The sequence below is a fragment of the Lepidochelys kempii genome, chromosome 9 (genome assembly GCF_965140265.1).
Source record: "Lepidochelys kempii isolate rLepKem1 chromosome 9, rLepKem1.hap2, whole genome shotgun sequence".
NCBI lineage: Eukaryota > Metazoa > Chordata > Testudines > Cheloniidae > Lepidochelys > Lepidochelys kempii.
In genome coordinates this window covers 49,212,005-49,232,431 of record NC_133264.1, presented here as the reverse complement: position 1 = coordinate 49,232,431, position 20,427 = coordinate 49,212,005, and the positions used below count along the sequence as shown (strand labels likewise).

The 20,427-nt window shown below is 43.9% G+C and overlaps 2 protein-coding genes across 7 annotated transcripts in view; both read right to left on the bottom strand.

The window, feature by feature from the left end:
- VPS8 (VPS8 subunit of CORVET complex) overlaps positions 1–20,427 on the bottom strand; it is a 225,084-nt gene that overhangs the window by 133,825 nt on the left and 70,832 nt on the right. For all 6 annotated transcript variants that reach the window (XM_073360260.1, XM_073360261.1, XM_073360262.1 and 3 more), the window contains exons 19-22: positions 17,085–17,174; positions 15,255–15,301; positions 12,739–12,961; positions 6,384–6,473 (exon numbers count right to left, since the gene is read on the bottom strand). In XM_073360260.1, the coding sequence (XP_073216361.1) occupies positions 6,384–6,473; positions 12,739–12,961; positions 15,255–15,301; positions 17,085–17,174 (450 nt within the window). The remainder of the gene's footprint in view (positions 1–6,383; positions 6,474–12,738; positions 12,962–15,254; positions 15,302–17,084; positions 17,175–20,427) is intronic.
- LOC140917429 (uncharacterized) lies at positions 1,940–4,744 on the bottom strand. The gene is made up of 2 exons (XM_073360267.1): positions 4,540–4,744; positions 1,940–4,255 (listed from the first exon to the last, which is right to left on the bottom strand). Exons 1-2 carry the CDS (start codon positions 4,682–4,684, stop codon positions 3,636–3,638), a joined length of 765 nt encoding a protein of 254 aa, XP_073216368.1. The 5' UTR covers positions 4,685–4,744; the 3' UTR covers positions 1,940–3,635.

The following is a 20,427-nucleotide window of genomic DNA, read 5'->3' as shown; positions in this document are numbered from 1 at the left end:
GATCCAGTGTGTCGTACAAAATGATCCCATGGACCCCAACAGGACTAGTTTGAGGAGTTGAAGACTGGTTTGGGGGCCCCAAGGCATTGGTACCAGCAATCCCTTTGAGGGTAATCATGCTTGTGCAGAAGACAGGTCCAGATAACTCTCAAAGCCCTGTTCGGACTAACCTGTCTGGGAGGTGATGATTCATCCTGGACATCGGATCCAGAAAGCCAAATCAGTCTCCACCACTGGTACCATCAGAAGTGGTAGAAGGAAGCTCCAGCTCATGGATGGAGTATGGGAATAACTCCTTCTTAAGGTTGTAAAAAGAAAAGGAGTACTTGTGGCACCTTAGAGACTAACCAATTTATTAGAGCATAAGCTTTCGTGAGCTACAGCTCACTTCCTCAGATGCATATCGTGGAAACTGCAGCAGGCTTTATACATACACAGAGAATATGAAACAATACCTACTCCCACCCCACTGTCCTGCTGGTAATAGCTTATCTAAAGTGATCATCAGGTGGGCCATTTCCAGCACAAATCCAGGTTTTCTCACCCTCCACCCCCCCACACAAATTCACTCTCCTGCTGGTGATAGCCCATCCAAAGTGACAACTCTTTACACAATGTGCATGACAATCAAGTTGGGCTATTTCCTGCACAAATCCAGGTTTTCTCACATCCCTCCCACCCCCATACACACACAAACTCACTCTCCTGCTGGTAATAGCTCATCCAAACTGACCACTCTTCAAGTTTAAATCCAAGTTAAACCAGAACATTGTTAATGTTATTTGTTAAAACAGAATGTTAATTGTTAATTGTACATTGTTAATGTAAAATGTTAATTGTTAATGTCAATGTTAAAACAGAACATTAAGGTTGTATAATTTTATGGGGTTAAGATACCCCTCAGAAGAACCAGGCCCAAAAGTAGAGGAGTTCCAGGGTAGTAAATGTCCCAGTCTGTCCTGGAGTACGAGGTTCTAGGTTACTAGTTCTGCCGGATCTGGTGCTGCGACAGACTTTGTGATTGGAGGATCCTTACAGGATCAAACCAGTCCATTCTGGAACTCTTGGTCAATACTGGTGGATATCAGTTATTTGACTTGCTAGAGGGACAGCACCAGTATCGACACCAGGCCTGGTGCTGTTAGACCCTCTTCCTGCATGCTTTCCCTTTGAGGCTGAGAGACTTAGGCAGATAGAACTCCAAGGGACTTCCAAGTTGGGTGAATTTTCACGTGCAAGGAGTCAGAGAGACCTCTTCTACTGGAAGCAGACAGAGGGGGAAATCTATTTTTGTGTCTGTGAGAATGCTCCTTACCCTCATGAGAAGCCCGAAGCAACAGGTCTTTAGATTCATCTGATCCAGCCTCTGCTCCACAGCTCATGCTCAGAAGCATGCTGCTTGAGGACTGTGGCCAATGTGCAGGAGGGTCTCTCCAGCCTGGATCTGACTGGAGCCTCAGGGCTTTCTTTATGAGGAACTTCCTCAGTCAGCACTCTCTTCCCTCTTGTGTCCTGGGTGGGAAGGAGTGACAGACACTGCACTTGGTGGAAATAAGTGCCTACCCAAGGCAGTGCTGGTGGTCCTCATTGACCAAGGAGGATCAAGGATAGGAGATGCGGTTTTTAAGCCCGGGTTTCTGGGCACAGCTCCAGTCCCAAAGGGAGAAGGAATATGTCCCACGGTGGGGAAAACTAAGCTATAAAAATACTATATAAACACTAACAAATGATAGTCTCTGTGAAAATAACAGTGTAAGACAATGAGAGAATAGCTCTGGACACAGAGGATTCTGACTCAGGTCATGAGGCTGTAAGAAGCAACTGAAGACGTGATCAATCCACACTTCCCCTTATGCCCTTGGTGCTGAACACGAAGAGATCCAGGGTCCAGGCACAGACCAATGGACAAAAGTTGAAAGATTTTCCAGTCTTATATGCATACCCACAGTGAAATACACATAGGGAGCAGCACTTGAAGAAAAGTGGAATCCACCATGCAGCAGGGTGGATTTGATTTAAATCACTAGTCAGGGCAACTCGATTTAATCATGGATTTCTACATAAAAGTGCATTCTTGTTAGTTGTTATAACCTTAAGACATTCTTCACAACTCAGAGATAGATGTAGGTTTTATTTTTAGAAGGTACACACTATACATTTTTAAGCGATTTATTTTGAAAACTTTTCAGATTAGTTTTACAGCTATATCAGAAAATGAATGAATGTTTGGTTATTTCATTTACCAAAGGTAATTGAAATGGATATTTATGAAGTCACTGGGAGGTAAACTATCTCCAGTTCAACAGGTTAATCATTAATATTTGGAGGATTTTCTTGCCATGCTGCATTAGGAGGAGAACATCATCAGACAGACATTTAAATTGTTTTATTCAACTAAAACCACAACAACAACGTTATGTATTCTGGATGTTTTTCTTCAACAGCAAACATATAATATTTTAACAAAACAAGCATATGAATTTAATTTAAAAAGTCAAGTTTTTTAAAATCAGGTTTGTTTTGGTTAAAATTGTTTTAAACTAAAATAGTTAAATGAAATATTGAAAAAACCCAACAAAAATTAAATTGACTATGTCAGCCAGGTCAACATGAGAAACTTAAAATATTGGCTTCTGAAGCTAACTCAGTCATCTTCACCTTCATTTTCCTGTTTGTTCATAATCTGGAAGAGAAAAATAAGCTTTCCTGCTTTTTCAGATCCCAAACAATTTCTCAATTTGGAATGAATTAGTCCAAAGGAAGAAAATATTCTTTCTACACCAGAAGAAGCTACTGCTGTTAAAAGGGAGATCATCACTTCAGCAGTCTCTGAATCCAAGTGCTTAAGTGACTTCCACCAGTTCACTGATGTAACTTTCTTTAAAACATCATCAAACATACATTTCTTGAATGGTTCACTCTTAGCTCTGAAGTTTATTATAGTTGGCATTATGGAGAGATGATTGCTGGATGTCCATGTCATAGCCAACTCCTTTTCTTCAGCAGTTAAGGTTTGACCTTGGTGCCGAGTATTGAGATTATTTACAAGAAAATGAGCTGGAGGTAGTGCTTGTCCCATTCTTTTTTTTTTAATGCTTGTAATTTAACTCTGTCATTGCATATTTCTCTTTTTAAGTTCTCACTCGGTTCCTTCCAAATTTCAACAGCGTCAGCAATAAAACAGGTATTTCCCTGCATTTTGTTCAAGGCTACAGAAATAGGCTTCAGGGTACTCGGCATGTGTTCAACATCTCTCTTAAGCCCAATGTTGAGAACTTGGGCTGTGATAGTGCCATTTTTTCCCCCACTACTTTGTTCACAAACTGTCAGCAGGTTAGGCCAGTTCTTGATATAGTGCTCAAAACAGTCCACTACTGAGTTCCATCGCACGTCTTGTGGGAGCGTTAGCTTGGTTCCTCCCACTTTTTTCAAAGCAGCTACTGCAAAGTGGTTGATACGGAAGTATTTTGCAATTTCAACAACATTAGCTTTTATTTGTGGAACACTGAAGTCTTTGGCTAGGAGGTGCATCAAATGAGCACAGCAACCGTATGATATTAGCTTGCAACTCTCTTCTAAATAATTTCTTCTCATCTTGGATACATTTGCAGCATTGTCTGTGACCAAGCTGCATACTAGACATTTGAATTTTTTCCACAGTTTGTTATAGCTTTTACTGCTACTTCTTGTAAGTATTCTGCTCTGTGTACATTTCCTGCTGTATCAATTGTTTCTGTAAGGAAGACATTCCCTTCTTCTGTTGTCACACAAGCAGGTACAACAGGATCATTGTGGACATTGCTCCACCCATCAAGACTCAGGTTAACAATTTCACCCTCTAGACCTTTTGCAAACTGCTCAATTTCTCTTTCATACACTTTATCCAGCAATTTGCCTGCAACATCTGCTCTGTTGGGTGGACTGTATCCTGGTCTTAATGACTGAATCATGTTAATGAAGCATGGGCTCTCAATCATACGGAAAGGAGAGTTTGTTGCATAAAGAAACCAGGCAATTTTTTCATCAATTACCCCATTTTGTAATCTGCTGGTTCTTATCACAAACTTATCTATGGTTGTTCCTGGATGTTGTAGATATTTCTTTCTTTTTGCAACAGGTGATATACTGTGGCTGTGTGACATACATGATGTGACTGAAACACTATCATTGGCAGGTAACCCTGAAACTATAGAAAATGATGATGATCTTGAAGGTGGATAGTCTTCAGAATCCTGTATGTTGAGGATGGATTCTCCTAAACAAAATAAGTCAATGCAGTTATTTAATTATTATTACCATACTGCTCATTTAGTATTACTCATTGCATTAACTGACACTCAGTACTACTTTAAAGGTGAAATTGTAAAAGGAAGATCTGCCTATTTCAGCTATTTATTTTTTAAACACAACTGCATCTGAAATGGTAGTACCATAGAGTAACAACTATATTTTTTGCTCAAACATGAGAATTCAAGAATAGTCCAGAAGGAAGACAGGCAGTCCTGAAAAAAGACGTATGAAATAAAAAAGTTTACCAACCTAAAGGTCCTGCATGTTCAGACATGTTCCTTTCATCATCTTCAACGCAGCTTCCTCCTGAGAAGCAACACTTCTCATGCTGTTGTTTCATTTGGGTAACCAAGCCTTGCATTTCTTTGTTGCACTGTTTGCATTTTGCACGCATGCCCGTCTTACCCACAGGTAGAGGAACTTCATTAAAATATTCCCAAACTGGGTCTCTTTTACGGTCTGCTGCCATTATAGGTTTTTCCCTTCTAGTGAGAGAATGGTATGGTAGATCTCAAATCAATAAAGGCTACACTGAGAAAGACCTCAAGGCTTCTGGAATATGCTGCTCAAACAGTTTCACTTTTGTTTCTACTGCCTGTCCATCCCCTCCCACATTTATCTCCAGACTTCTTCTCCTTGTCCAGATCTATTCCGCCCCCAACAATCTTCTATTCGTTTGAAACTTTGCACTTTTAGAGAGGTAAGGGATTGACTCTGTGTACACAAATTTGCAGAGGGACAATAGGGTTGATGTCTGTTATTTCTCACCTCCATATAGTATTTATTTATTTTAAAACATTTTTGCTGTTCACAAGCATGTTATCTCTGGAGACATAAATCCACAGTTTGAGAACTGCAAAACTAAGTATCTCTGATGGTATCTTTTAGACTCAGCACTGAGTCCCATTGTGTAGATAGAAAGATTAATCTAAATAATCTACACAGAAGCCTCTGGAACCCCATAAAATCGAGTCCCTAATCCATGAACTATTGGAACTCATTTACAAAACTTTTCTTAAACACTACATGAATATATTGTCTCATACTATAGAATTAGAATTTATAATCCCTATTCCATGATGAGAGATCTTTGAGCTATAAAGTATATCTTAAAACTATCTTTATATAAATGTTTTTTGGGAAAAAAACCTATCAAAAAAATCCAATTGAAATAAAAGAATCGGATTAAAAAAAATCATTGATTTTTATCCACCCTGCCATGCAGCCTTCAGTCATATCACTCTACTGGATCCTACCACAGGAGACATGCCTGGCATTGGTAGTCTGTGCCCCAATACTAGAATTAAAAACCTGCCACTATGCAGAGGCTGCTCCTCTTGTAGTTCTGACCACCACCACACACAGGTACATTCACATTAGATGGCGTTAAAACACTAGGTACACCCAACAGACAAAAAGACACAGCACAGAATGGGGTGCCGAGAGAAAGAAACTCATTTTCTCACTTGCTGACTTCCAATTGGACAGAATATGGGATGCTATCATCATGCATTACATCCTATTGTCAGAATGGCCATGAGCAACATGTAGACAAAGCAGCCCAGATTGTAACATACATTACCGTTACTTATTGTGTTGCATCTGGTTTTTGTGTACTTGTTTTGTTTTATATTTTTTACAGACATTAGATCTGCCAGTGTTTGTGGCCTGACACTCAGCAGAGCACTGATACCTCAGACATTTTATGGTATACTTAGATTTAAGAAAGGCATTTGAACAAGTTTCACAGAATATTCCCAGAGAAATATGAAAAATGCACATTAGGTACAGCAGGAGAGAGGAGCAAGAATTGAATTTGTATACACTGAACACTAGCTATCAGCAGAACTCCCATGCTCAGAATCATAGGGAAGAACATGCAGCACATACGAGCATTACAAACTGATCCTCAGATAAAGAGTGCTAAATGGCACAGACCAATATCTCACTGCAGTTTGAAAAATTAAAACATGTAGATGGAAACAATCCCTCCCAATGTCCTATGAAAGGTGCAGGGAGAAACAAAAAGGAGATGGATGGATTAAAGAGCGGCATTAGGTACCACAAGCATAGGTCATGACTAGTCTTCCTACCTCCATCGGACTAATGAAGTCATTCATTCCACTGTTGTACACATAGATCATGGCATCATACAGATGATTTTCCCAGCACAGAAGAACTACCTGTATGGAAACAAAGCAGATTTCCTCAGCTGTAGAGAATCCTTGTACAGAACAGCCTAACACCTTCCATTAGCCCATTAATTCCCTTCCTGTATTCACTCAAAGACAGCTCTGACCATAGCACTTATCCTAGCCAGCTGCAGGAAAACAGCGCCATGGGTGGTTGTTTTTTTTGTTTTGTTTTTATTGGGGAGGTGGGGGGGAAGGGGTGTTTGTTGAGGGGGTGGGGGTGGTGTACAAAGTTACACAAGTGAGAATTTGCAATATGCAGAACTCTGCCAAGCCACCAGGGTGGGGGAGACAGATCTGATTTATGGCTCTACACTGTACATCTGTAATCCATGGCCTGTCTGAGGTACTGGAATGAGAAATCCAGGTCGTCTTAATTCCTTACAGCCTTGACCTCTGGAGCAAGGGAGCCAAGAGAACAGCTCTCCAAATGTCATGGCTTTTGTTGAGTTAGTAAGTTGTCCTGTCATCATGCCATCAGCCAGCCCCAAACCAGGGGTGCCCACCAGCCTACAGGTTAAATATATTTCAAAAAAGTCAAGGGGCCACAGTTCATACCTGAGGATTCTCTGCCCTGGCACACTCCCTTTGCACTAACTCAGGTGTCAAAAAGGGAGCCGCCCCTTGCTTGGAACACCCAGCAGCCGTGAGTCAATATATTTTACTCCAATATCCTGGTGCAGGGGGCATATCAGGAGTGGATGCAGCTAAAGCATGCTGCATTCTGGCTAATCCCAGCTGCTTTACAGCATGCCACAGGCACATACTGAACCATTCCAAGTTAGAGCAATGTCCAGGTTGCTCTAACTTGTGCCAAGGCAGAGAATGATGGGGTAGTGATTGATGGCTGCTTCTCAGCTTTTCCCCTCTGCTGGGCTGCCCTGGGGACTGAGTGGACGAAGGGAACCATCCTTTGTTATGTGCTCCCCTAGGTCAAGGCCGAGCCTGCTGAGCTCCTTCATTGCTCCCCCTGGGGCTTCCACAGCCTAGCCGTGAAGCAGACAATGGGGAAACCAGAGCTACCCTTCTCCCTGCCAAGCTGATGAGCAAATGCAGAGGAGACAGTAGCCATTAGTGCTTCCAGCTCACATCCCAGCTGCTCCTGGGGCTAGAGGGGAGGCACATGGGTGACCATGGTCCCTACCATCTCCTTGAAGTCATGGCCCACTTCAGATGCTTTGGCTGAAAACAAAAATAGAGGCTACAGTGCCTTGAGAATATTTTCTTCTTAACTCAGTCACCCATGAAGGCAACTGTGTGGTCCCCAAGGCCACAAATGCCCTAAACAATACACATATTAAAGTAATGTAATTAAATTAGTGTGGTTAAAAGGATGTCGGGTGTAGTTTCGCTAAAATGCTGCTGTTCTCTGGGTTAAATTTTATCTTCAGTTACTGACTGAAGACAATGAGGTTGTTTAAGTATAATAAGGTCTGAGTTTGGCCTACATAATTTTTATCACTGGTGACGCTGGAGAAAGAGGAAAGAACACAGCTTAACTTCCCAAATCCAGGTGGAGTTTGCTGGGCCAGCAGTTACAAAAAGAGAGAAGTTTACAAGGAGTATCCTGGGATATGTAGAATGCTGCCTTGTACAGCAGAGCTGCCGCTCGTGCGGATGAAGTCCATGATAGTTTCATAGATTCCAAGGCCAGAAGGGGGGCAGCGGGGGGACAACGACAACAACAACAAAAAAAGCAGTTACTAACCTGTTCTTCAAGAAGAGTTCCACATGCCATTCCAATTCAGGTGTGTGCATACTCAGTGTGCCAGAAATTAGAGATTTTTTCCCTTAATGATATTCATCGGGGCAGTTCATGCAATCTCCAGTGCCTCATTCTGCTGCACGATGGTATAAAGAGCAGAGCCACCTCTGACCTTCTGTTCCTTCTTACCAGAAAGATTCTTATATAGAGGTGAAGGAGAGTGGGTCAAGAAATGGACACGTGCAACATCTCAGAGAGCAACAGCTATATAATTGGTTAGTAACCGTTTTTTCTTCTTCGAGTGACTGCATATGTCCATTTCACTTCAGGTGACTCACAAGCAGTTCAACCTGGAGATGAGTTTCAGTACCTGAACAATAACTGAAGGACTACTTGACCAAACTTGGCCTCATCTCTAGAATGCTGAGATACAGCGTAATGAGTTGTAAAGGTGTACACCAACAACCAAAGTTGCAGTGATACAATTGTCTGTTATAGCTACCACAACCAGTCAAGCTGCAGAAGTGGCTCGAGACCTTGAAGAATGTGCTACCCGGTCTTGAAGGTTTACATTAGCAATGTCATAGCAGATGAAAGTAGGAGCAAATCCAGGACAAGATTCTCTAGGTTGAGACTGGAAGGCCTTTTATCCCGTCTGCAACTGACACGAATAGCTGGGAGGATGACTTAAACAACCTAGTTCTAGCCAAGCAAAGTTCCAGAAGACTGGAAGAAAGTTAGTGTGCCATTTTTTAAAAAGGGTGACCCAGCTAATTATAGGCCTCTCTGCCTGATATCCATCCGTGGCAAGATAATGGAGCTCTTCAATTGGAATTCGATTAGTAAAAAATTAAAGGAGGGTAATGTAATTAATGGAAATCAAAATGGGTTTATAGACAATAGATCCTGTCAAACTAACGATTTTTTTTTAAAATCAAGACTACAAGTTTGGTTGATAAAGATAATAGACTTCTCTAAGACATTTGACTTGGTACCATACAAAATTCTGATTAAAAAACTATAATGATATAAAAATGACATGGCACACATCAAGTAGATTAAAAATGTGGTAAGAGAGGTCTCAAAACGTAATTGTAAATCCATGGTAATTTTGGCCTAATTCCACAGCAAATAGGATAACCTGTTGGGAAATACAGAGGTGGGAAAAATTGGTCCAAAACTAACCAGTATTCTGTTCCTCAAACAGGCTGCTTACAAATTCCTGGCTGTCTACAAGACCCTACCACAAAAGAAAACTGAGGAGGTGTACGTCTCCCCCTGTGATTTTTTCTGTAGTAGTCAGGCTGTCTAGGAGTGACAAGCAGGTACCGTTGGTATGACTGAAGACAGAACTGTTTCATTTTAGGGAAAGGAGTGTACATGCCCAGTGATTTCAGAGCGGCCCTCAAGTCTTTGAGCTCTGAAGCTTCTCACCAGTCTGCTAAGAGAAGAGGGTAGGATCCCTCAAAGGAGAGATTCTGGATAGTCTGTTGGAACTCCTGCAGAACACCCAATGACTGAAACCGTGATGAATATCTGTGCATTGTTTCTGCTGATGCCATCACTCGGGCTGCCAAATCCACCCCATCTAATGCAACTTGGAGAAAGGTCCTAGCTACCAGTTTGCCCATTTCCAAGGTGGCCTGGAACTCCTGCCTGGCATTCTCTGGCAATTTGTTTGCAAACTTCAGTACATGGCCCCAGAGGGAAAAATTGTATCTAGCCAAAAAGGCATGCTAGTTAGAGACACAAAACTGCAGGCCAGCAGCGGAATAAAGCTTTCTATGGAAAATGCTTGGTCCCTTTGCTTCTTTATCCTTTGGGGGACAAGGAGACCATCCCTGATGCTTGTCTTGGCAGTAAACAAAAGAGCACAAGGAACCTGAGGGATGGAGGTAGAAATGTTGATAGCCCTAAGAACGGACAAAGTACCTTTGCTCAGTTCTCTTGGCTGTCAGCAGCAGAGATGATGACATTTGCCACAACAATCTTGCGGGCTCCAGAATGGCTTCATTTATAGGCAGAGCATTTGGAAAGGTCCTATTGATGTCAGTAGTTCTGCCAGCCCATAGAACTCTCTTGCACAACCTTGACTAGAACATCAAGAGAGGAAGCAACCCTCTATCAACTTCTGGTAGGGCCTGTAGACACCTTGAAAAGGCGAGGACATGCCTGACACCACAGTCTCATCAGGTGATGATGAGGAGCAGCACAAAGGAAGTAGAGATGGAGCCTCCTGTACGGAAATTGATGGAAGTTCTGGCACACGAGGCAGTTCCAGCTGGGTACTGGGAGTAACATCCTGAGCCTCCTCATGGAAACTGATCTGTCATCCGCTTGGTGATCTAGAAGGAAGAGGAACCTGGTAGGATCTGCTGGTGGTGGAAAAATCCTATGGGTTCCCATACGGCCATTGGTAGCATATAGGACCCAAGCCCTACCAGCCCAAGGATTCAGATCCCTGGATCACCTTAGGATATCTGCTAGGCACCAGGAACGGAATCATCATGAGGAAGGCAAGAGAGGAGCAAGGGACACAGAAGCCTACCTCAGTCTCAGAGGAAAGATCCTGAGTCACCTCACCATGGACATGCTGTACCATGCAGTGCTGAAGTCCAGTGGAACACCTCCAGAGATGTCAGTACCAGAGACAGCATGCAGAGTTTGCCCTTGGACTGCACTGTGCAAGGAAGTGCCAGACAATCTGAAGTCCCTCACAATACTGAGAGTCTTGGAGGCAAGTCTGAAAACTCCGCCTGAGGGATCAGTGGGTAAAGGTTGATTTGTCTCCTGCACTGCTGGAGAATCCAGCACCAAGAGATGGTAGTCCTGTGCCACAGCATAAGTTTCCAGCATTGCTGGTACTAAGAGATTTCCCTGCTGCTGCATTGAAGGGGATGGCACTGCAGTGGGGGTCCACCTCAACAGCACAAACACCAGTGCCACAGTCAACGGCTCCGGGCAAGATGAAGTCTGTGCCCAAAATGTATCTTCCCAGAGAACACATCATCCTGTCATCCAGCTTGTTTGCTGGCAGACAGTACTGAGGACCTCAATATTTTGGAGGAGTCTGGCCCTTAAAGGCATGCTGTCTGTGTTTCTTCCTCAGCTCCATGGAATGGGATAGAAGTGCGCCTCAGACTCTGCACCGAAACAGAGGAAGAAATACTCCAGGTAAGGCCCCAAAGGCCTAGAACCCAGGACTGCAGAGCAACTAAGCGGCTGATATCTCCAGGCTACTGTAACCCAGTGGCAGCTGTAACTAGGGTGACCAGATGACAAGAACAAAATATCAGGATACATGAGGGGGCAGCCACAGGCTCACACCCCCCTCCACCAGGGCTGGCTCTAGGTTTTTTGCTGGGGGGGGAAAAAAAAAAAAAGAGTGCCGCTGAAGCAAAATATCAGGACAAATGGCATCCCAACCGTACATCCGTCAGGACGCGGGACAAACAACTAAATATCAGGACAGTCCTGATTTTATGGGGACATCTGGTCACCCTAGCCGTAATCAGCTTGCAACTCCACTTCCCATGACCCACTATGGACACAGACCATGGGAAGTTCCGCCTGAAGCGTTTGACAGATAGCAGACTCATGGCTCCTGATTGGCTTCCTGCCTTATATAAACCCCCAGGGGTGTTCCAGGAAATATCCTTGCAACGATGTGGATCTCCTGTAGCTACCACAACCATTCCTGCTTCTTGCTCCTGAATTCCTGGCTTTTACCTCAGCTTGATTAGGACTTTGCCTCCTGACTCAGACGCTGACCTTTGGTATCGACCCTGGCCTGGAACCCAACTACGAACATCTCTGCTACTTCCAGCATCAGTTTTGTCCCTGCTCTGACCCTTGACCCCGACAGCCTTTGTTCGGATCCTGACACTCAGTGACCACGTCAAGCAGGAAGATGGACACAGGACGGCCTCCATGAGAAGGTGACGCAATCTCACCTCCCAGCCCATTTTGGTCCAGGTCTTGAAGTCTCTGCAGATTTGACAGTGGTCCCGGATGTGACCCTCACCACGGTACTTAAGGCACCTGGAATGAGGGTCACTGACTGGCAGATTTCTTGCTGATAGTGCAAGGCTGAAAGCCCAGAAACTGAGGCATGCTCTGGTACTTGGCATCAGCATCCAGAACAAACAGGAACCGACATGCTAAGAAAACTAAGAAAAATGACTAATGAAACTTACACTAAAGCACTCATTAACTATGCAATGAGTACTAATAATTATATACCAGAGAGAAAAATAAATCCCTGAGAGAGAAAGCAGGAACAAGCTAACCTGCTCCAACTACCAATCACGGGAGGCAAGAATGAACTGAGAGCGATCAGGGTCAATCTGCCCTTTATACCAAAGTGCAGAAGCATGAGGCAGCGGAGATTGCATGCGCTGCCCCGAAAGATACTGCCAAGGGAAAAAAGTTTGACTCTGGTGCACTGGGTGCACACACATCTGAAATGGAATGGACATACGCAATCTCAAAGAAAGATTGTGATCATCTGACCTCCTGTATAACATAGGCTATATTAACATGGCAGTTCACCTGCTGTATGTCTAGGCTGGTGATATCCATATGCACAATGCAGGCCTCCATGTCCTCCATTAGGTTCTTATCTTGGTAGTGAAGCAGCAAGTCTTTCATCACTTGAGCTGTCATTCCCATCAACTTATCACTTAAAATGTAAGGCTCCAGGCACTCCAGAAAAACACCCTTTGCCACTGAATTCTCACTCAATTTGTCATACATCTGGCTGAACAGAAGATCACTAAGAGAAAAAAGTGACAATTACTTATTAAAACGAAGATTAATTAAACTCTATTAAATGTTATAATGACCTGCTTTCTATACAAAACGAGGTAACTACAGCATTCTGCATTTCTTAGCTTAACAATTGGAAACCCCACTTAACACCAATGTAGACACAGTTTAACACTTTTACAAATGTATCAATCATATTGTAGCCTAGGAGGGAAGCTGGTAGAGGAAGCTTTAGCAGAGTGGTTCATGAGTTCAATTGCACCCACCAAAACACCCTTGGGGGACAGGTGGGGAGCGGTATTCACTCCTTTGCACAAGAAATTATATGCAGCTCTATAGCCCAGCACCTGCATCATGGTGCTACTGCTCCCAGCCATATCTCTGTGCAATGATGTCAGAGTCACGTGCTGCCAGGGAGGCCCAAAGGGCAAAGTCTGCCAGAGGGTGTCTGGGTATGGGGGGGGCATGAGGGTTCCCCCATGTGTCCCAGGCTCCAGGCAGCAGGACACAGGGCTCATTGTGGGGCCTCTCCCCACTCTGCACAGCAAGATCCAGATGCTGAGCAAAGATGCCTCCCCTACCATACACCGAGCAGGTGCTGGGGTGACCAGCACTGAGAGTGGGCCCTGGACCCTCACTGGACCATATCCCTGCCCTAGCATTCATTATATCATGCTCTCTTTTTATTTATTTTTTTGTTTTGTTTCATACTGTGATTACACTACAGTTTAGTATAGTGCAAGGGTTCTCAACCTTTCTTTCTGAGCCCCTCTCCCCCCAACAGGCTATAGAAACTCCATGGCCCAGCTGTGCCACAACAACTGTTTTTCTGCATATAAAAGCCAGGGCTGGCGTTGAGGGGTAGCAACAGGTGGTGGGGTTTGGGGTCCCAAGCTGCAGTCCTGCACAGCAGGGCTTTGGTTTTCTGCCCTGGGCCCTAGCAAGTCTTAACACCAGCCATGCTTGACGAACCCCCTGAAACCTGCATGCAGCCTCCCAGGTGGCCCTGGACCCCTGGCTGAGAATCAATGGTATAATGCAGTCATTGAACACGGAGGCTACATCCACCACTAGAAGCTGGTGAAATAGTTTTTTCAAAGAACAGTGAAAACTAGACAACAAAGTGCCTCCAAATAAAGTCAGAGAGGTGCTGGGTCCACACACAGTTTCTGTACACAACTATTTTGGTTAGCGTGATTTTTAACCAAATAGTTATGACCAGCCCAACTCCTGGGGTGCATGCAATTATACCAATATAAAGACCATATTTCCCTTCCCTATGAAATAAAATAGATCAGTATAAGCACTTTTACATCAATTCAGCTGTGCCCACACTGGGGAGTTGTATTGCTTTTACTAGACTGGCATAGTTAGGTGGTATAACTAATTTGTAGACAAGCTCGAATAAGCATTTAACATGCAGGAAAAGTCCTGAAGTAAAATAGGAACAAGAACTAGTAGACTCAGAAAATCTTTTCCAATTCTATCTCATCTAATTCTTGGAGTTGGAAAGGTAGATGATTTACTAGAGGAGATAAAGAGAAGTGTGGGAAAGCAATGTGCACGTAAACTAAACAGAACACTTTAAAAAAAAAATAAAGTGATTAAGTGGAAATGAGAAATTTTTTTAATACAAAATTAAAACAGTGTCAGCTTTTCATTTTCCTGGTGTGAAATTTTCCTGCTTTTACATAGACTGACACTGTGGTTTAATAATTTTACCAAAAGGGTTTAACATGAATGAATCAAAAACATTACTTTTGAACTGGGATGAATATTCATAACCTGGGGGTCATTTGTCGAAGTACGAGAAATTACTCTGTGGGGGAATGTAGAAAATTCATAAAAGGAAAATCTGTCAAGTCAATTTCACAGTAGTTGTAGCAAGAAAAAAAAAATCTAGAACAAAGGTGCTGAGACAGTAAAGTGACCAGTTCCGTCATAAAATCTATAAAGATTGGATAGACAGATCAAATATAAGTGTACTGATGGAATCCAAAAAGTCTTTGACATTTACATGGATACAGAAAAGTCAATTACATTAGGTAGAGTTAGAAAAATTAGAAGTGATAAACTCTCCCTGCTTTATTGCATAACTGGCTTGGCAATAGGGAGGAAGGTTAAAAACAAACTTCCCCTTTTGGCCTATTATTCCATAATTGTCAGCTATCAGGTTTTTAACACCTGTTCGGGTCACCATGAGACAGAGCATATAGGACTAGATGGGCCACTGGCCTGATCTGTGATTGCAGTTCCTATGGTTTCATTAATCTGACAGACAAGCATGCAAACTGTCTTACGTTCGCTGAAGTAAAAGGCAGTAGTCGACTATGACAGGCACCATATCCTGTAGAAAGACCATGAAGAAAGAGTGAGTAACTCAATCACAGGTAATGTCAAACAGTATACATTATCAGTATGATCAATACTGTGAAGAATCAATGACCGTAGCTCACACATTTAGGCAGTTGCCCAATTACACTGATTTTCCTGGACAAAAGATACAATTATACAGCTGTAACTCCTCCAAAGCTACACCCACATCACAGGCCTTTCCAAATTCTAGCAGTAACAAAAAATTTATTTTAGTACATCAGCCCGCAGAGACTGCAAATCATATCTGGGCCCCATTAGGCGAGCTGCTGCAGACACAACATAGACAAAATTGACAAAGATGTAACAATTGCAGAAGAGAAGTACAAGGACAAAACATGACAGCAACACACATCTCTCAATTTGCAGGTTTCAAGACCTTTTAAAAATCTTCCATACTTGATGAGTGGATGACAAGGGATTTGGGCTCAGCTGGACAAAGGGAAAATAAGGAGACAACGGCCAGAGAGTTTGATTTGGATTCACTTGGCAATGGATTCTCAGAAAAGGTTTCTGGACAGAGCTGGACAAGAATTAATTCTTGAGGAAAGTTTTGAGGTATGTTCCAGGTTATTCTGGCGCCCCATTTAATAGTACTGAGAACCGGGGCATCTGAGGGGATTAGAGGTGGTTGAAGACAGAAGGCAGCTAATCTTCCTCTCCATAAATCTTCTGAAGGAGGAATGGGCAGAATGATTAAACATTTTGGAATATTAAAATAGATCTCATTTTCTTCTGATTCAGTGGGTGAGGCTACCCCTCTACTGAGAGTTCTAGGAACCCCTAAACCCGTACCTGTTAGCCTGGACAGCCTTCTCTGGACACCTGAGAAAACCCAAGTCCAGTGGCAGAGCTCTCTCTCTGGTACCTTGTTCGGCATAGCTTTTACTCTTCCCAAAGGGATCACATTCCATTGTGAACCCCTCAGGTCTCTGCCATGGGTATCCAGAATTCCACAAATTCATCTCTGGACACTGCTCAGCTTGACATACTCAATCTTCACCTGTCTAGCCAGGGTCAAATTAAGGTGTAATTATGCCATTGTTCAAAGAGGCTCAACTTTTAAAGAATGGATAACAAAATGTAACAACTTTGAAAGCAGATTAGAATGAAGCCTCCCGAAGGCCACATCAGTGCTCCAGATGCAGAGTGTAGCACCTTGTTCTTCATCCATAGAATTAGAAAGTTGACAGGTTTCAGAGTAGCAGCAGTGTTAGTCTGTATGCGCAAAAAGAAAAGGAGGACTTGTGGCACCAAATTTGTTAGTCTCTAAAGTGCCACAAGTCCTTTTTTTTTTTTTTTTTTTTTTTTAAGGAAGTTGAGTTATTTTCTGGTCATTATGTCCCAAGAGCTCACTGTCTTCTGGAAGAGCCGTTTAACACCACAGCATTTCAGTTCTGAAATATTCTGTATACAAACTCCTGTTTGTAGGACTGATTTTGGAATACTCTAGAACTCTCAAGCAGATTATGGTGCTGGCTGTAGAGGATTGCTACATACCCTAACAGAGCACACAGGGGATTCAGTCTATTTCTACTGGTGTAGATTAGAAGACATCGAAAATGAGAACAGTCATACTTGAATTAAGAATACCTAGGAGTAGCTAATACCTAATTTCTCAAAGAAATCACACATTTCATGAATGTTTCAACAACATTTAAAACCTATTATATAAAAAAGTCAATGACTTTCAGAGAAAAGCTACAATTTTATTGTAAACTGCAGCGTTGATCAAGAGAGCATCTGAGGTTCTGTACCTGAAAGTGTTGCTCCATAACTTGGATTTTACCCTGGTCAGGACATTTTTTCAAAGTTCGATCCGCATAATGGAAGAGGATTTCAACCATCTAGATGAAAAGATAACAGTGGGAAATTTTCTTCACATACTACTATCAGCAGGGTTGGTAGTACCACTGTATTAATGTTGCCCAACATTTCCCATTATAAAAACTTGTTTTCAGTTGGTTATAAAACTTTGCCAAATTAATTGTTCCACCTGAAATTCTGCACGCCATGTATGTTCCTCAGACTGAATTTTTTTTTTTTCCCCCTCAAAATTTCACCCAAAATGGTTCAGCCATTTCCAATAATGAGGTTAGGGAAAAATAGATTTTGCCATTTTGAAAAAACTCTAACATGTCCTTTGAAAAGCTCTAGTGCAGGAGTGGGCAAACTATGACCTGGAGGCCATATCCGGGCCTCAAGTTCCCACTGGGGAGCAGGGGCTTGCCCCGCTCTGCGCGGATCCTGGAAGCAGCGGCATGTCCCCTCTCCGGCTCCTACTCGTAGGGGCAGTCAGGGGGTTCCGCACGCTGTTCCCGGCCCAAGCGCCACCCTTGCAACTCCCATTGGCTGGGAACCACAACTAGTGGGAGCTGAAGGGGTGGCGCCTACGGACAGAGTAGTGCACAGAGCCACCTGGCTGAGCCTCTGTGTAGGAGCCGGAGAGGGGACATACTGCTGCTTCTGGGAGCTGCTTGAGGTAAGTGCCCCCCAGAGCCTGCACCGCTGACCCCCTCCCATGCCCCAACCCCCAATTTTGTGAGCATTCATGGCCCGCCATACTATTTCCATACCCAGATGCGGTCCTTGGGTCAAAAAGTTTGCCCACCTCTGCTCTAGTGCCCTCATGCTTTGGAGCAGGGACTTGAAATTTGGCATAGGGTGGCCTTTGTTTCAGTGAAGTGCTTTTTTCCATTCCTAAGAAAATCTGCCCAAATTTTGCAGTTACAAGCTTTTTGAAAAACGACAGTTTACATATGCTCAGTAGAGAATAGTCAGTAGAGAATAGCTAGAGATTCTATCTGCACTGAGCATGCTCCAGCCTGTTACGAGTGTTAGTAACAATGTAGAATTCATGCCTGCATCTTTGCCTGAGATAGAATTTTGGGTATTGTCTGCCTGTTTGGTTTTTATACTCTTATAATCTATATATTCACATATCTTATACTAATGCGTGTGAACAGAGGATAAAGACCTTGCTTCTGCCCAGCCAGATGGGTTTATTAGTACAATGAGAAAGAGATAAGAAACAGAGCACAGCTAAAATGTTACAGCGTATGGTCGGAGTATAACATACGAGCATACACTGGAAGGCTGCCTGGCTCTTCTCTCAAGCCAAGGTCAAGCAACCAGTTAGGAGAGGTAAAGGGGAAGGAGGGGTGTGGTGGAGTGGTGCCCCACCCCCATTCCAGATTGGGCTACAACAGGCCAGAGCAGCTGCACAAAGCAGCAGCCAATCAGGGAGGGCCTGTTAGAGAGCCAATCAGGGCCAGTATTACAGCCAGCCAATCAGGGCTAGGCTAGGCCCTATATAAAGGCTGCTTAGGAAGGGAGCAGGTAGTCTCTCCCAGGCCTTTAGAGGGTGAAGGTCTTTCTCCTGCATATGGAGACTAGCACCAGGGACAGCGCAGGGCTAGGCAAATAAGGGGAGCAGAAGGGAACTCCCACCCAGTACCTGCAGGGCTGCAGGCACTGAGAAAAAGGGCCTAGCCGGTGCAAAGGGGCCAAAGGGGAAACGGCCCAGGTTGAGAGATGGACGAAGGAAGAGAAGGAGGGCAGGCAGGAAGGCTGTTGCCAAAGGGTCCCTGGGTCAGGACCCAGAATAGGGGCCAGGCCTGGTTCCCCGCCTTGCACTTCCACCTGGCCATTGGGAGTGGCCATCACAGGCTGCACCAGACCCCTGCCAAAAGGGGTTAGACTTTGGGGTGTGGTTGGCCATTGTGGCTGGGGCGAAGAGAAGGACTGCTGATAACACCAAACCCCTGGAAGGGGGTGAGACCGGAGCAGTGGGCACTGCCAGAGGGCAGTGTCCTGAAGAGGACACCATGAGCTGGGAGCAACATTGGTTGAGATGCCAATCTAGGGTGAGAGATGGATGGGACAGAACAGGCAGAGGGCGCTCTGCACGAACTGAGCTAATTCCCGGAGAGAACAGCAGGAGGCGCTGCGGTGGTGAGTCCCAACCCCGTCACGGGGGGAGGGCAATAAGAAACACAAAGCCAAAGTAAAGTCTGGCCTTGGCCAGAGCACAACCTCACTTTTTACCCCTCCCACGGGATACAAAAGAGATGGGATGAAAACCCCAGGCTCATGAGCCTCCAAAACGGAACATGACCATAAGCTGTAAAGGGTGCCATTAGGGACATGCACTGCAGGTATATTTGGGCCTGATAAAAAGGGGGGAATGGGGACACAGGCAAGGCTCTGCAGTGTCAGAGCTGGGAAGGGGGATACAGGGTAAATGGGGTCACTGGGGAACAGACTCTGCTGGCATGCAGAGCTATGGATATGCTTGCTTGGAACTAACCCCAATAAACATCGCACTGCCTGCACTTCAAACTTCTGGTCTTCTGCTTTCTGTCTGTGTGACAAGAACCAGGGGAGGAGGTGAAGGGAAAGCCTTCTAACACAGCCTAAGGCTGCAGGACCTGAGCAAGAATTTATCTGAAAATGCTTCTAATGGCAGTTGGGGCCAATAGCATTCTGTTTTTTCCACTGAGATTTCAGCTTTGAATTGAGCTTTTTGATGGTCAGACAGCTGAGGGACGCTCATCCTATCAAAAAATTCCTGGTTTGTTCTACCAAGAACATCTGAGTGTATAAAAGCTTTCTATACAATAAATAGAGGCTGCCAGAATGTCTATTCTGCATGTCCCGCCGTTTGGTTTTTCTTGATTGTTGGTACAAAAAGTAGGAATGGGAAATGGGTGACAATCTAAGACCTGGCAGCTGAAGCAACAGACTCTTCACAACTAATAAGATGCATATGTTCCAAATGTAGCAGCTTCCTGAGCTTTGCTCAGCATAAATGAAAGTCATTTCTCCACTATAAAAGACCCACTATTTACATCAAACTATTGCCATAGATTTTCACTGTTTAAAAACATACCAGGGATAGTTGGTTTTGGAATGCCTCGGTGCCTGTGAACAAAAGGATGTTCAGGAGTCTGAGGGCAGGTTGAATATTTAGTTACTTCTGAATTGGTCTTCGCTGCAACTAAACATTTCATTGTGCACTGCCCACAAAAACAAGACTCAGAGGCAAGTGGGCAATGTCAACTGGAAGGGATTATTTTGCAGGTACAGGCACATTTAAGA

Bases quoted from the DNA above. Each gene is read 5' to 3' on its own strand.
- LOC140917429 (XM_073360267.1), bottom strand. From the start codon at position 4,684: ATGCGTGCAAAATGCAAACAGTGCAACAAAGAAATGCAAGGCTTGGTT. The intron at 4,256-4,539 runs GTTGGTAAACTT...TATTTTGTTTAG, and splicing joins TGAACATGCAGGACCTTTAG to GAGAATCCATCCTCAACATA.